General features: G+C 45.1%; 1 protein-coding gene across 6 annotated transcripts in view; it reads left to right on the top strand.

The window, feature by feature from the left end:
* CHD2 (chromodomain helicase DNA binding protein 2) overlaps positions 1 to 16,687 on the top strand; it is a 62,031-nt gene that overhangs the window by 28,984 nt on the left and 16,360 nt on the right. For all 6 annotated transcript variants that reach the window (XM_064517198.1, XM_064517199.1, XM_026104372.2 and 3 more), the window contains 19 exons: positions 338 to 563; positions 1,291 to 1,391; positions 2,069 to 2,113; positions 2,268 to 2,443; positions 3,143 to 3,267; positions 3,925 to 4,141; positions 4,774 to 4,863; positions 5,759 to 5,949; positions 7,003 to 7,191; positions 7,712 to 7,874; positions 8,263 to 8,415; positions 9,573 to 9,644; positions 10,857 to 11,006; positions 11,619 to 11,767; positions 12,273 to 12,369; positions 13,139 to 13,231; positions 13,695 to 13,868; positions 14,805 to 14,980; positions 16,584 to 16,625. In XM_064517198.1, coding sequence (XP_064373268.1) covers positions 338 to 563; positions 1,291 to 1,391; positions 2,069 to 2,113; positions 2,268 to 2,443; positions 3,143 to 3,267; positions 3,925 to 4,141; positions 4,774 to 4,863; positions 5,759 to 5,949; positions 7,003 to 7,191; positions 7,712 to 7,874; positions 8,263 to 8,415; positions 9,573 to 9,644; positions 10,857 to 11,006; positions 11,619 to 11,767; positions 12,273 to 12,369; positions 13,139 to 13,231; positions 13,695 to 13,868; positions 14,805 to 14,980; positions 16,584 to 16,625 — 2,629 coding nt within the window. The remainder of the gene's footprint in view (positions 1 to 337; positions 564 to 1,290; positions 1,392 to 2,068; positions 2,114 to 2,267; positions 2,444 to 3,142; positions 3,268 to 3,924; positions 4,142 to 4,773; positions 4,864 to 5,758; positions 5,950 to 7,002; positions 7,192 to 7,711; positions 7,875 to 8,262; positions 8,416 to 9,572; positions 9,645 to 10,856; positions 11,007 to 11,618; positions 11,768 to 12,272; positions 12,370 to 13,138; positions 13,232 to 13,694; positions 13,869 to 14,804; positions 14,981 to 16,583; positions 16,626 to 16,687) is intronic.

Raw genomic sequence — 16,687 nt, 5'->3', positions numbered from 1 at the left:
GAGTCAGTTTTCATAGCTCCATTGACAAAGCAGTAATGGAAATAAAGTGGATGTTTTGTTCTCATACCCTTACAAAAGTGTTTTTGTAAGACTGAATGATCTCGTACGTTTTCAAGGGTCCTTTGAGCGATATTTAAAGAAAAGGCATTTATGATAGATTAAAAAAGATTCTGTTGTATAGAAAACTTTTGTGTGCCTGTCTCAGAGAGTCGAAGAATCTGTAGGATATTCTTTGTGCTACCACAAAGGATATATTGGAAAATAACTCTGCTCTAATGCAGTTCATGTCCAGTGCTTGTTAACAAAGGTACCAACTGCAGCCTGATTTCTTTTGCAGCCACTGGTGCTTCCACCACAGTGTATGCAACTGAAGCCAATGGCAACCCGAGTGCTGACTTTGACCCTGAAAAGGATGAGGGAGAAGTTCAGTACCTGATCAAATGGAAAGGCTGGTCATACATCCATAGCACATGGGAAAGTGAAGAGTCCCTGCAGCAGCAGAAGGTGAAGGGCCTGAAAAAACTAGAAAACTTCAAGAAAAAAGAGGAGGAGATCAAGCAATGGTATGCTTCACTTCAGCCAGCGATTTGGCCTTGGGAGAATCTCTTTTAGCCAGAGCTTTGCATAGTCAGGACTGAAACCATTTGATTTCTCCTTGCACACAATATTTCATCCAAGGCAACTGTTTCAATAATTGAGGAAGCCGACAACAAATAAACGATGCATAGATTCACCTTGCCCAGGAGGTGGCATGAAGGCTCTCAGGCAGCAGTGAAACCTTGCATGCAGGACTAGGCAGCTGTGTCAGAAAATGGGGCTCATCGCAGGGCAGCCTGTTGAATTTTGCTTTGCAGGCTGCATTAAGGCAGCCTTGCTAAAAGGAATTATGGGCTATTCCACATGCAAGTTTTTGTATCAGTTTATTTTTGACTCCCCTGAGAACTGTAAAGGTAGTTAGAGCGTGTTTCCAAACCCATGAATTTAGAGTAGCAGCTTCTATCCCTGATTGCTTGATTCTGATTTTGAGACCGGTTCTTGCAGCAGAATAAAGAGCCATCTAACAGGGAGAGAATATGAACATCTATGACATTTGCTTCCCAGTAATGGGAAGAATTTATAGAGGCTTCAAGAAATATGTCAGATAAGCGGTAGACTGCTCCAGAGACTTGACTGACCCACAGAATGGTATAGCAAAGTAGAACTTCAATATGTGGTCTCAGTGAGCATTGTATGCCATTACAGAATTATATGTGCTTTTTGTTTTTGTTTTTGTTTTTTTTTTGTATCAAGGCTGGCCAAGGTATCACCTGAAGATGTGGAATATTTCAATTGCCAGCAAGAGCTAGCTTCAGAGTTGAACAAACAGTATCAAATAGTGGAGAGAATAATTGGTAAGTGAACAGAACACTTTCCCAAAGGGGTAAAGTAAAATTTGGGAATTTTAATCTCTGACAACAGCAGAATGGGTATATGGCTTCCTTTTCTTCCTTGTCCCCCAGTATCCCTGGGGAATGAAACTGATGTCACATATTGTAATGTGTGAAATTTGGGGATTAAACACTAGAAATCTGGGTTTACAGATTTGCATCTTCAAGCAGTATTAGTCAGTCACTTACCCTCGGCTTCCTTGGTGATCCCACCTGCCATATGGAATAATACATCCAATGGGACGTTGAACTTACAGCTGCTGCTGAAGTTCTTTGACTTCAGTCCTTTGGATGGAAAATGCTAGCAGAAGTACAGGCCTGGCTGCTGTGACGACCACTATCCGTGACATTGTGGTTAAGGATGTGGTTAGGCTACAGGGCTGCTCAGGGGTTAGAATTCATGATTACTTATTAAAAATAAAAATGGGACTTAGTGAGCACGCCAGTAATATCACAGTAATGTCAGAGGTGTTAGCATCCAGTTGCTTTGGGAATTGGGCTTGGAAAGTTGTTTGATCCATTTCCATAAAATTTTTATCAAAAATGTATGCGGTGTGTGGAGATGACAGGCTGTCTGCTCTGCTCCCCCTGCCGGCTGCCAGCACGCTAAACCCTTTCTTCCCTCGTGTCTCTAAATACAGCTGTGAAGACCAACAAGTCTGCAACAGGACATTCCGAGTTCCCAGGTAAGGGAGCCTTTTTTGGCCCCTCTGAACTTTTCCCATTAGCTGAGACCTGTGTTGTGGTTGTATGGGTGGTGCAGACTGCCCTTGTGAACCACGTGTGGTTCAGCCACAGAACCACATTGCTCAGGGTTGGGCTTTTGTGCATACTTTGCAGCGAACAGTCGCAAAACATCCTCAAATGACCCTGAATACCTCTGTAAGTGGATGGGGCTGCCCTATGCAGAATGCAGCTGGGAAGACGAGGCTCTGATAAGCAAGAAATTTCAGCACTGCATTGACAGCTTCAACAATCGTAACAACTCCAAAACTATTCCAACCCGGGACTGCAAGGTTTGCTCACTTCTCTCTTGTTGCTGGGTTTCTTCAGGCTGGGTAATGATGATACAGATAGTGGGAATGTGGAGTTTTGTCAGGATAAATTTCAGAGAACATCTTTCTCGTCCTTCCTCACCACTGTTGTTGTACAGTGCTTTAGGTAGAGGTGTGAACCCCTTTTATTTACACTGTCTGTTATGAGAACAATTATGTTCCCCTGGGGAGTGGGAGGCTTGATTAAGCCTTTCAGAGTGCTTCATGGTCCTCAGCAGGAGGTGCTGCAGAAATGCAAAGTTTTAATATTAGTTGAATGAAAAAAACAACACATCTATGAAAAGAAGAAACCTACAAGATGCTAATACAGTGCAGGAGAGGAATGGAGAAAATGGGAGAAAAAACAGAAGCAAAAAGAAAGCGAGGGCTGTTCTATCTAATGTGTGTTGTGTACAGCTTACTGCAGTCTTGGGGGGGACTCACAGCCCTGATCGTCAGAGCTGGGGGCAAGCAGACAAAACATGTCTGTGATCTGCTGTTGCTGATGGGGGTGGACTGGAGCACTGCCGAGTGGTTGTCTAAAATGCAGACACAAGCACTGACTGGAAAAATGTGGATGGACATTTATCGATAAATAGATATGCATGTTTTTTTCTTTGCTGAGTTTTCAGCCTTACCTTGTTTTTGTCTTCAGTGGGCTTAAGGAGTCGTCTTTTTCAGGTATTGAAGCAGAGACCTAGGTTTGTTGCCTTGAAGAAACAGCCTTCTTACATTGGTGGTGAGAACCTGGAGCTGCGAGATTACCAGCTGGAGGGCCTCAACTGGCTCGCTCATTCATGGTGCAAGTACGTACGGATGCTATGTGATGCTCTGGTCAACAGCATGAACAGGCCACGTTCGTTTTGTGTCTCCTGCTTTTGTCCCAGTAAGGTCTGGCGCTATTCTTCTCCAGTGAGGTCTTTACTAGCCTGCTTCTGCAGCTTGAAGGATTTTGAATGTTATCAGGTGCAGTTGCATTGCAGACATGCCAAGCAGGAACTATCTAAATCATGAACTTAAGAAATCCTGTGTGAAAACAAAAAGCATTTTTCCCATCTTGGCCTGGTTGCATTTTGTAATGGGCTGTTGTGTAGGCCTAGAATGTATCAACCCTGATCTTGCGCAGCCCTAACTGAACAAAAAGGCCCATTTCTGTCTCAGCGTTTTACATACTCCTTGAAGTCTTTGAAAGACGTCCTTCTAAATTAGGCCAGTGACTCCCCGCTCCCTTTGCCTTTGGTTGCTGGTTTGGAGTGTTCATAGTCTGTTCCTTTTTGCAAGCTGTTATGCCAGATATAGTCTGGATGTTTCTGGGATCCACTCAGCAGTGTTGGATGAATTTTTTTGCATTGCTCCATTTATGTCTCTGTCATTGGTTGTTATTCATGCTGGTGCACAGTAAATCAGTAGTGGCACAGACTTGTACACAAACAGGATCTATGTCTTTTTGTCTTCCTTCTCAGGAACAACAGCGTGATCCTGGCTGATGAAATGGGCCTGGGGAAGACTATTCAGACGATATCCTTTCTGTCATACCTCTTCCATCAGCATCAACTGTATGGTCCTTTCCTGGTGGTGGTGCCCTTATCAACTCTGACCTCATGGCAGAGAGAATTTGAAGTGTGGGCACCTGAGATAAATGTCGTCGTTTACATCGGAGACCTTATGAGCAGGAACATGGTACGTAATCAAGAAGCAAAGTGTGGGGGGTTTGGTAGAGCAGCTGGGTGCAAAGCAGTAACTTCTGTCTAATAGGCAGTGTATGTAATGTACCATCTACTAGAGAGGCCAACTGATAGCGCTGTGGGCAGGTCAAGCTGGTATAACTGAGCGCTTGGATTTAACTCACTACCACAGGGTCTTCTCTGCTTTAGCTTGTCCCTTAGAGGCAGCACAGGAGTACTGGCTTCCCTCAGAGAGTTTGGAAATCCACTGCTGCACTGGGCTGCAGTAAGGATTGCAGCAGTGCAAAAGCGTTTGCCTCATTTCTTTGTTCTGCGTGCTCAAACAATGAGGTCTACAAATGTGATTCTAATGGTGTCAGTACTGAGATGATGCATTCGTTTGACAGATGATGGGTAACATCACTAGAACAAGTTGTTTGAACTTTATTACTTGCTTAAGGGCAGTTGACCCATATATGCACTAAAGTGAGCTGCTCCTTGGGCACACTGAATTTCATCATACAGTACACTGAACAACAGGGTTTGATCTTGGTTGGAGTCTCTAGCTACAGCTTTACTGAAATAATGATAGTTAACTCTTTCCCTGGAATAATGTTGGTTGAAGTTAACATTTGTCTCCTCACACAGATACGTGAATATGAGTGGATTCACTCTCAGTCTAAAAGGTTGAAATTTAATGCACTTATCACAACATATGAGATCCTCCTCAAAGATAAGGTGGGTAATGGTCAAGGATGTTTTATTTAGACTTCCCTGGAAGTCTGGGCTTGCAAAGGGGGAAGCCAGCCTCCAACTGGTGGGTTTCACTTCTGTTTCCTCTGTGCTGATGGAGAGCATACAGCTCCTATTTGCTTTTGCTTGACAGTGATGTTGAGGGAATGCAGGACACCCCTCGTAGTGGTTTCACTGTGGTACCACAACAGTTGCATTGTTCTGTATACTTACAAGACACCAGGCAGGGCAGTAGCTGGGCTAGCAAAGAGAACAAGCACTGAACTACTGGCCACAAGGTGAGCAGGGTGAATTTGGATTTTTACACGTGGACAGGATAAATCTGTCTGTTTAGGAGGTGCTCGTCAGCCCTGTCAGTGCATCACTGAGTCCTAGTTGAAAACAGGGAGCTTACAAAAAAATAAATCACAACTCCCAGGTTGCCTTAACTTTACAGGCTTGTTCACCTGCTCTGCTAGTGCTGCTGTCCCCACCAGCCCGGTGGGGCTAGGCACGTAGCAGGATCCTGTGGGCGCAGAGAGAGGGCAGGCTCAGGGGCTGGAGGAGGACTGTACTTTCTAGAGAAAGAAATGGTCAATTAAAATAGACATTACTGCTGAAAGGCTATTCAGATATGCCAGGAGCATTACACAGCGTGGCTTTCCTTCAGAGGGAGACAAAACTGATGTGGGCATCCTGGTCCCAAAAGTTTGTTAGCAAGAAACTCTTGTGAGTCCAGCTTCTTTGGTGGTTGGTCCAGCGTTGGAGTTGGAGCAGGACACCCTGGAGCTTGCACCTTGCAATGCTTTCTGGCCACAAAGAGAGATCATATGCTATGCGGTGGGGCTCATCTGACCCAGCATCTCCTTGGGACCTGTTTTGTTTCTTCTTTTTCCTTCAGGCTGTTTTGGGAAGCATTAACTGGGCCTTTCTAGGCGTGGATGAAGCCCATCGGTTGAAAAACGATGACTCTTTGCTGTACAAAACTTTGATTGATTTCAAGTCTAACCACAGGCTGCTGATCACGGGCACCCCACTTCAAAATTCCCTCAAGGAGCTTTGGTCCCTGCTGCATTTCATCATGCCGGAGAAGTAAGTCTCCTTTCAGGTCCTTCAGAAGGTATCTCTGTGTGTCCGTTCTTGTCCATCAAATAGACCTGAGGAAGTTCAGAAGAGCAGAAATCCCTGAGTTAAATTCCTGAATTTAACTCAGTGGAGTCAGAGCAATGTAAGGGAGAACACAGTGGTGGGAAAAAACAAAGGTTAAGTGACTAATACAAGGCATATTTCTGGCAGCAAATTGAATGGGGAAACCCAATACATGCCTTTCAAATCTGTCTACTGTCTTAGAGCCATCTCCAAAGAGCTAAACTTTTGTTTTAAGCAATCTCAATCATTTCTGAGGTTTCCAGTACATTGCGGTTCAGCTATCCTCACCAGCCATTTTATGGCAGTCTCTAGGAAATGTTGCTCAAGGATAGCACTGTCTAGCTGATTGTGTGTTGACATTAAAACAAACGTTTTGTTTTCTTTAAAACAAAATGGACTATATGCCTTGCTAAGACTAAGATAGGCATGCCCCAAGACTTACCAAAATGATGTTTGACTGCAACCCCCCCCCACCAGTTTTTTTTTGTTGGATCATGAAAAGAAGGAAGGAAAGATTAAACTTCTGAGTAGAGGACAAAAGCAGATTTTCACATTTCAATGGGACTGTTAGAAAAAACAGCAGTTCCAAAATGAAGGAGCCTTCAGAGCAGTGTAAAACAAAATCTAGTTGTCAGAACTCTGCCTAGGGGAGGGTCTGTGGAAAATTCGGAAACTGCTGCTGTATAAACACTGGCTGGAAACAGCAAAGCAGAGTGCTGGATAACCTCTGATTTTTCCATCCTAGAACTCAGTGTAGAGCAGTAGAGCTCAAAAGATAAGACGCTTGGAAGGTACCTAAACCCAGAGAGTTTCTGCTTTGCCATGAGTATGTTCGATTAGCCAGAGCAAAGGGAACCTTTTATGCCCTGTATTATCTCCCACAAATTGATGATCTCTTACCTTGTTGTGCAGTGTGAGCTGATCTCTCAGATCCTGTTTAGTGCAGTAAGCCCAGAAATACTCTGATCCCTCTCTGCTCCTCATTTCTGTTGCTAGGTTTGAGTTCTGGGAGGATTTTGAAGAGGATCACGGGAAAGGTAGAGAGAATGGTTACCAGAGCCTTCACAAAGTCCTGGAGCCGTTTCTCCTACGCAGAGTGAAGAAGGATGTGGAGAAATCTTTGCCAGCCAAAGTGGAACAGATCCTTCGTGTGGAAATGTCTGCCTTGCAGAAGCAGTATTACAAGTGAGTTGTTTAAGTTGATGGCAGTGCCAGCAGAAATGGGCACGTCTTTCTGTGTGCCTTGGGAATATGGTTCAGTATCCTGTGTCCTTCCAAATGCAGTGTGACAGCCATCTCCTGTAGTATCAGGGACTTCCCAGTAGGAATTTAAGCTTGTATGGCATCTTGCCCTTGTGCTGCCCATCTGCAGGCCACTGGGCTTGTTTTTTAAGAGTGATACAATTTAGCTGGCCAGCTCTGCAGGACAGCAGCTTTGTATTTTTGCGGGGGAGTAAAGTTCCTCACAAGTAGTGGTGCTGATTAATGTTAAGAAGTAATAATATCAAGAAGAAAAGTAAGATCAGGGTTGTTTCTAGTGAGGAGAAGAAAGCAGTATCATATAGAAGAAATGAAGGGAGGTAGACGTGGTGGGATGGGGACTGATGCCTGAACAAGATGTTCCTGAAGTTTTTTTCCTCCCAGGCTCCAGTGTGCCCACTCTGCACTGTGAAATGATTTGAGCTTTTTATTTTCCTGCCTACAGGTGGATTTTGACAAGAAACTACAAGGCTCTTTCAAAGGGAACAAGGGGCAGCACATCTGGCTTCCTTAACATTGTGATGGAGTTGAAAAAGTGCTGCAACCACTGCTACCTTATCAAACCTCCTGAGGAAAATGAGAGAGAAAATGGCCTTGAGACCCTGCAGGTGGGCAATGCCTTTGGTTACCACTTTTTTCCTTAACTTTCCCCTTCCTCCGGTCCTCCCACCAAAATAAGATCTGGCAAAGCTTAGCTTCTGCTGCTTCTGTCCACTGGAAATAGTCCTCACAGCTGAGCTACTGAATCTCCCGCCCTCCCTTTCCACTGCAGGCAGCACGTTGTGGCCATCTAGAGTAGGAGGTGTATGCAGTGTAAGATCCATCTTGGATGATTTATTTTACGTGTGGCTTCTGCTGTGTAAATTCAGACGATTTGATTAGAGAGGTATGGGAGAAGCATGATCCCAAAAGAACCAGATCTCTGCAAGGTTTCTATGTAGTGTACATCCGGGTAAGGTTGGAAAGCATCAGCTGGAATGACTGTTACTTCTTCAGTCTCTGATCAGGAGCAGTGGAAAGCTAATTCTCTTGGACAAACTGCTGACCAGGCTGCGTGAGAGGGGCAACAGAGTGCTGATCTTCTCCCAGATGGTGAGGATGCTGGACATCTTGGCAGAATACCTGACTATCAAGCACTACCCCTTTCAGGTGAGAAATGTCAGTGGGGAAACCTGTGTGGCTGACTTGCAAGTTCAAGAAAATGCAGTGGGAGCCTGGGTAATGGCAGTCACTTGGTTTCCCAGAGGCTGATGGCTGGGATTGTAGGTGGCACTTACTGAAATACACTTGTGGGAACTAAGAAGTTCCTTCGTTTCAGTGTGGCACTTAAGGAAGGGAATGTATGAGAGGCAGAAACCAGATGAGAACGTGGGACCCCTCATTCTGTGTGTGATGCTGCCTCTTGGGCATGGCACTTCTCTCTTTGCAGATGTTTCTCCTTCTGTAAAGTGGGGATAATATGTCTTTTAAAAGTTATAGATGAAGACTGCTTTTATAACAGCTTGAGTACTGCTGTCAATAAAGTGAGAGTCTAAAGGAGGAGGAGAATCCTATACAACGGATGTAAATGTTTATTGATGGGTATTAATTATTAAACTGCCTTGTGATTTGGATCCTGCCTACCAGAAACACCTTGTACCCATGAGCCGTGTAGCTGAGATAACTGATGCACACATGCTAAAGGCCTTTGGGTGCAAATGTCTCTGCTTCTAAGAGCAGGCTGGTTTGTGCAGAGAGCTCTCAGCACTGGAACTGGCTTCCCCTTGTTGGCTCCCCAACACTCTTCGGGGCATGCTGATATCTGCATCTCTGGTTGGGGTGGCTAATGTGCTGTGCAGCTTGTTTCTGTCTGACTTATTGCTGCCTTGCCTGCTTTCTTGCTGTTTCTTTACTTGGTGCTAGTGCCTGAAGGTTGCTGTGAGGGATGCATTTCCAGCAAACAAGCTCAATCAGTGAAGCCCCATCTCTGCAAAACCCTTCCTCCAACAGGCCCCTGCTTTGGCCTCGGTCTGTTGATAAACCCTGAGGAGAGGATAGCAAATACGGAGATCCTGGCTGGGAGCCTGTAACGAGAGCTGCAGTGTCACCCACTGTGTGACTGTCGCCTGAACATACCTCCCCTCCTGCCCTCCCAACACAGCAGGTTAAAGCAGTGCAGTTATTTTTAATTGGCGGTTATTTTTAATGATTAAATGCTCCAGGCTACAGGCAGGGCAGGAGACTGTAGAGCTCCCAGAAGCTGGGTGCAACAGTTCCTCAGGGCCCCTTTACCTTCTCTCTTTGATCATTATTGTTGATTTTTCCAGCGCTTGGACGGCTCGATCAAAGGGGAGATCCGAAAGCAGGCACTGGACCACTTCAACGCCGACGGCTCTGAGGTACAGCAGCTGGGGCTTTCCTGTGCGTGGGCAGCGTCTGCCTCGGTGGGGGTCTGGGTGGGATGCCCAAGCAGTGGGCGTTTATGGCTGAGCTGCAGACTGTGACTGCCAAAAGGGGATTAGTTCAGTCCATTTCTTTTTACAGGGCCCCAGATACTTCTAAAGACACAGATGTAGAGGGTTTTGCAACTGTCCATGTTGCTTATTTAAAACCACCCCCATCCAAAGGACAGAGCTGAAAGTCAGCTCTCCAGAAAGCCCCAAAGAGCCTGGCAAGAGTCAGAATTTAGCAATTCTCTCCCCTTAATCTGGGGAATGAGACAGTTGCTTAAAGACTCCTCCGGCCTGAGGCTGGATTTGGATCTGAAATGGCAGAGGCAAAAGGGAAGTTTTACATGTGGGCAGGCAGCGTAGTCTGGTGTTGGAAAGTCTAGAGGACAAATAGGAGAGGGCATAGAAAGCTTCTCATCTGCACTTGCTTGCTGACTCACAGTGACTGGTGCAGGGCACTTGTTTTACACACAGCCCAATCATGATAACTATCCATCCTCACTCCATAAGTCTGGAGTGGGGGATTCCTGGCTGACAGAGGAGACACAGCCGGGTGCTTCATGGCAGCAGGAAGGGTAACAAGTAAAAGTGAAAAAGAGACAGCAGTGCAGGTGGCAGAGAAAGGGGCAGGTATGCAGGACTGTCTGTAGAAATGGCCCTTTCTCCTCTCCTGGAGGCATCCGCGAGGGCTCAGAAGTCCTGTCTCTCTCTTGTTCCCTTGGGCCATGGCTCCAACAGCCTGTGTTTGGAGCTGGTCTCACCTCCAGCAGGCTTCAGACAGCAAAAAGAGCATGTGTTTGCCTCCCGCCATTGTAGGTAGTGGGCAGCGTGGTCTGACCTTCAGAGGCACCTTCCAAGGTGCCCTTGCCCTGTTTGCATTCCCGTGCCCACAGCCACGTGCTCCAGGAGTAGCACACCTTTCATCCCTGTCACCAGCTCCTGCCTGACAGCACTGCCTCACCTTGTGCCTTGGCTTAAAGACCAGTGGTACTGTGCTGGCCTAAATGAACAGACTGTGTGGGAAGAAACTCCTTTCTTCTGCATCGTAAAGAAGTGCAAGTACAACGTAGCTTCCATCCATTTCCTTGCGTACCTTTGAGGCCACCATTGCTATTTTTTGTCCATAGTTATAAACTGGTGTAAAACTGTGTTTTTTTCCAGGATTTCTGTTTCTTGCTGTCAACACGAGCTGGAGGGCTGGGTATTAATCTGGCCTCTGCTGATACTGTTGTTATCTTTGACTCGGACTGGAACCCCCAAAATGATCTTCAGGCTCAGGCCCGAGCTCACCGGATCGGACAAAAGAAGCAGGTGAAAAAAGTTACTTAGGGCTTTTTCTCTATGTCTTCAGCACGTACATTTAGCTTAGCCAGCGTGAAGGTTGCCTCCTCACTAGAGCTTCTGAAAACATGGTCTTTTTACTTCCAGTCTTCACTCCAAAGAGTAGCCCCCATTCGAGGGAAATTCATTTAAAAGCCAAGAGGCAAAAAATGAGCCCAAAATTGCAAGATGCCAGGGCTTTTTGTTGGCTTTTGGTCCTGGGATGGTTCCAAACTAAGAAGCCAGCCAGAGGAATCACAGTTCTTTCCTGCCCTGAAAAAATTAGAAAGTAGAACAGCCATCTTTACTGGGATTTTATTATGTCAGTGAAAAGTTTGGTGCTCATCTGGATGTAGAGTGATTGTTTCAGAATATTTTTACTCTGTCCTTACACAAACTGCAAGTTCATTGTTAACCAGTCTGTCTTTAACTGGTCCCCCTGAGATATAAAGAATGTGCTTTTTATTCTAAAAAGACATATCTGTGCATGAAGAGACGATGTCAGAAGACCAGTCTCCTGGGAAACAACTCGGTGATGGATCGTTGTGTCAGCAGATTATGTTCAGGTCCAGGAAAAAGCTCTGCTCTGTTCTTGCCCTTCAGGTGAATATTTACCGACTGGTCACAAAGGGAACGGTAGAGGAGGAAATCATTGAGAGGGCCAAGAAGAAAATGGTCTTGGATCATTTGGTAATCCAGCGTATGGACACCACTGGCCGGACTGTTTTGGACAACAACTCCGGGCGATCCAAGTGAGTGACTGTAGCAGAAGGCAGAAGTGTCAGATAATGCAGGTTGCAAAGCCAGCATCATCCTTCTGGTATTTCCCAATATTTATTCAATTGTTGGAGTACAGGGCTAAAAAATAATGGGAGCTTCCACTGATTTGGCTCATGCAACCGTTAATTTGGACACACAGACTAACGTTAGTCAGAAAATGAGAACTAGTCCTGATGCATTATCTGTTTTCACTCCCTTTCCTCCTAGAGACCATCCTGTCAGTGATGTCACTGAATAGCTGCAGTTTCACAGTTACCTCAGACTCCCCCCATTTCCCCTCAAAAGACAGAGGTTTTTGCCTTTACAGTAGTTGTCTGTGCTCACGCAGGAAAGAGATGAGGGACTGAGTGAAAACTCTTTTAGTGCTAGGTAAAAAACTTACTCCTTGTTTTAATTAGGAAAAAACTTTGGTTTTGTGCTGTAGCAAAGCTGGCTTAAGAGCTCCAAACTCATTTTCATGATCCCTTCTTCTTGCAGCTCAAATCCTTTCAACAAAGAGGAGCTGACAGCTATTCTGAAGTTTGGAGCTGAAGATCTCTTCAAGGAGCTTGAAGGGGAAGAGTCAGAGCCTCAGGTAGTTTGAAATTGAAATAACATGGCTGTTTGTAGTCCTCGGTAGGTCTGCATAGGGGATTGTCTGTGTTTGCTCCCTCTTTGTACTTGCCCTGTGTATGAGAGAGCAGGTCAGTGAATAGGACATGTGTGAGCCCAGAGAAGCTGAAGGAAGAGAGTCGTGGACTTGGGGGGGGGGCGGGGATTGAGAAGAACCCTCTTGCTGTGGGTTAAATATTAAATGTCACCAAGAGAGTACCTTGAACCTCTAGGATTCATTAGTTAGTTGTAGCATGGCCAGTTGAAAGCTCTTCTCCCTGCCTCCTCTGAGCACTGCTTCAGCATCCCTTTTTTCGGTTGTTCTCATGCAGGAGTCAGCACAGTTGAAGATGAATAGGTCACTGTCTCCTGCCTCAGTGCAGCGTTGCTTGACAGCTTATTATTGAGTGCTTTGAATGAACTCTCTTAATGGCCCAAGTAGCAGAGCTTCCCCTGAGGGAAACAATCCATAGCTAATACGTCTCACTGTCTGGAAATTTTTCCTGCTGCTCAGCCGTGATGTTCCTTTTCTTTTAAGCTATCACCCTTATTTATACTCTCTTGTACTGCTTGAGATAGTTCATCCCTGCCTTGGTGATGACACTCTGCAGATATTTGCACTCTTTTACTTAAGTCATAACAGTGTAACACATGTTTAGCTATCACACCCCACAAGTCCTTTCTTGAAACCTCCTATTTCTTCCTGGGCTTGGCACCCTCCGGCTTTATCATTTGTTCTTTCTGACTGGTAGGAGATGGACATTGATGAGATTTTACGTCTGGCTGAAACACGAGAGAATGAGGTTTCCACCAGTGCCACCGACGAGCTCCTCTCGCAGTTCAAGGTACAGAGCCTTGGTCCCAAGGCGGGTGTGGGAATGTGGCTGTCCAGAGCACTCCCCACGTCTTGCCACAGAGGTATGGTTGGTGATGGACAGGGCAAATCAGGCCAGTTAAGAGGTGATCTGCACAAAGCAGCTTTTTGAGGAGTTATCTCTGGTAGATACTCATTTGATTGTAAGTGGTCTTGAAAGCTGTGAATAAAATACGGGCCTTACCAAATTTGGAAACAAAACCAGTAACTTAGGCTTAGCAGTACTTCTTAAACTGCACGTACTTCCTCAGGAGCTGTTAGCCCAAAGACATGGCAAGGAACTAGGAATGGATTGACACAGAGTTCAATTATAAAGCAATTATGGAAATGTTGGCAAAATTCCTGTGGGGAAGAAGCTGAGGCTTAGCTGACAGCTCTGGGGTATTCCTGCCAGGGGAGAGAATTTCTAAAAGTGTTCTTTTTGCTTATAAAAGGTGGCCAACTTTGCAACCATGGAGGAGGAAGAGACAGAGCTGGATGAGAGGTCCCAGAAGGACTGGGATGATATCATTCCAGAGGAGCAGAGGAAGAAGGTGGAGGAGGAAGAAAGGCAGAAAGAATTGGAGGAAATCTACATGCTGCCTAGAATCCGGAGCTCGACTAAAAAGGTACAGCCCATCTCAAGGAGCTGAGAGACAGGCAGCGAGAGCTGGCAAAAGCAATACTCGAGGGAAGCGTTCTTGCCATCTGAGTGCTGCTTTCCGTCCTCCAAAATTGGTTCGGAAGAAAGCACAGAGGTAGCACATTGCTCTCTTACTGGCATCGTGCTTTGGCCCGTGGTCTGTAACGCAGTGTAAGAGCACATGCTGGATTTGGAACAACTCATCTTGTGTTAACAGACAAAATAAAGAGAACCTGTAGTGAGCACAGGGCAAAATACCCAACTACATGATGCAGATCTTACTGCAGTTTATGCTCTCTTGTGGCAGTGTCTTTCCTTGGACTGTAGCTCCCTGGTCTGTTTTTGCCTAAACCTGGCTCTTGCAGGCAAAAGAGAGAGTGTCTTCCCAAGTTCATTTTTTAAGTGACATCATCTACCTAAATCCAACAGAAATCAGAATGTTCAAGGAAATTACTGAGACATGGGACTTTGAGGGGTAGTTCCCAGTTTGTGATAAGCTGTGGAAAAACATTAAAGTGAAAACTAGAGAGAAGGAGGATATTTCATATCTGATCATTCCAGATTCAATTCTGAGGTATCCTTCTGGTTTTCAAACATCCCAGCTATCAAGGAGCTTAAGCACATGTGGAACAAAATCATGGAAAATCAGTGTGTTTTGAAGTGTCTTATACCTTAGTAAAGTAAAACACGATTGTGAAGCTGCTGGCTGGAAGGCTGTAAAGGGAGGATGGCTAACTACACTGGAGCCTTAGCTAGCCAGAAACTGCAAGAGGGGTGGGTGACATGGGCCTCTGCATCTCCAGGAAGAGATGCCAAGGTGTTTACAGAGTCTCAGCATCCAATAGTGCCAGTGCACGGGAGGGACAGAAAGTGTTGGCAGATTAGCACTTGTTACTTCCTTTTGTCTTTCTGGTACATACAGGCTCAGACAAATGACAGCGAATCAGATGCAGAAACTAAGAGAAGGCTTCAGAGATCATCTGGATCAGAAAGCGAGACTGACGATACGGATGATGAGAAGAGGCCAAAGCGCAGGGGGCGGCCACGGAGCGTTAGGAAGGATACTGTGGAAGGATTTACTGATGCTGAAATCAGGAGGTGAGTGCCTAGTGCAGGAGACTGTTCAGAAAACAAATTTAGAAATCCCATGCAGGTGTAGAAAACTCCAAATTAATCTAGGAGGTGTTCAGCTGTAAACACATCAGCAGTTTTGGTGAGGCTGGTTCACTGGGACAGCTTCTCATGTTCAGAGTTAACTGCCTGGGTCCATTTTCTCCCAAAGCATTTTTGCTTGGTGAATTGCTCAGTGAATCTTGCATGTGTTGTTGGGACCATTTCTAAACAGAGGGGGAGGAGAATTAACATTTCTTCTGCACATTTGTATAATTCATTTTGCTACCGTCTGATGACCTTGACATTCAGATCTGTGCAAAATCAACTGGATTGTCTTTAGTCAGGCTGCAGTGAGACTAGTTCCTTCCTAAAATTAATCCTTGTTGTAACTACCCTTACTGGGCTGAGTGGGTTGAGCTAATTCCATATTGCACGTGAGGGAGCTGGGCTGCCATGAGATACAGAGCTGGAGAAGCTGAGGAGTCTGACCTGCCTGATATTTTTCTGTCAATAGTCCTGTTGATTTGACTTAAGTGAAAGGCAGGCTCTGTCTGGCAATATAACCCCGTGAGAAGAAGCGGTCCAGTTGATCAGAGTAGTAATGTATCCTTTTCTGCACTGTGTCCCTCAAGTCAGTTGAGGGGGCTGAATTCCACAGCATTGTTTTCTTCTCACATCCTCTAATCCCTGAGTCTTTCCCAAAGGTCTTGTCTTATGGCTCTGCCCAGAGATTCAGCCAAGGATGAAAAAGGGAGCTTTGTGAGTTTTCCTTGGCTCTCTCCATCTTTGAGCTGATGTATTTTTAAATAGGAGATTGTCAGACTTCTCACATTGTGGTGGCTTCCCCATATCCAGCCCTGAAGCCATAGAGAAGGAAGGAGATGTTACACTGTGAGCTATAACAAACATGTAGGTTATTGTACACTAGCAGAAGGAGGCTGAAAGAGCACAAAAAGAAAAAAAAAAGAAGGGGAAGAATTAATACTTGTTTAAAAATAGTCTGTACTTGAAGCCATTTGGTCTACTCCCAGTGAAAGGCATTGTTCAGTTGCAGCAGAGGTGTCTGACTCTTGCCCTAAAGCTGTGTTTTAGCCATGACAGTGATTTTCACAATAAAAAATAAGACTTAAAAATAAATAACAATCCTTGCCTGTAGACCTCTGTGATTGCTCTGTATTTGGCTCTTCTGTGATGCGTTGTTACGCTTACAGCCTGAGCGTTAAAATTACTAATGACATTGATTTAACACTACTTTTCTCCTTGGCAAAATGAAGTTAATAATTACCAATACAGCGTGAGCCAAGGCTTTCTTTCATTATGCTAAAAATATGACTCTCTTCTTTTTTTCTCGCCTGACAGACATCAAATATTCACAATAATACTGCGTTCTTCTCCAGCAGAGGTCACAAAACTCTTTGCGCAGGTTAATGAATTAAGCTTTCGAGTCCTGAGTGATTCTTAGCTAATCAGTCTGTAATGCCAGGTTGATAACAGGGCAGGCTGTGATTAATAGTTCAAGTGTATTTGTGATACTGAACCCACATTTTTACAGCTGTTGCTTTGGTTTCTGTTTTCTTTTTTTGCTTAGGTTTATCAAAGCTTATAAGAAGTTTGGACTGCCTCTTGAACGGTAAGTACCAGCCTGGCTCTGGAGAGTTATCACGGGGGATGTTGTATTTCTAAGCACTGTAG

Source organism: Dromaius novaehollandiae, chromosome 10, assembly GCF_036370855.1.
Source record: "Dromaius novaehollandiae isolate bDroNov1 chromosome 10, bDroNov1.hap1, whole genome shotgun sequence".
Taxonomy (NCBI): domain Eukaryota; kingdom Metazoa; phylum Chordata; class Aves; order Casuariiformes; family Dromaiidae; genus Dromaius; species Dromaius novaehollandiae.
This window is presented reverse-complemented; position numbering and strand designations above follow the sequence as displayed.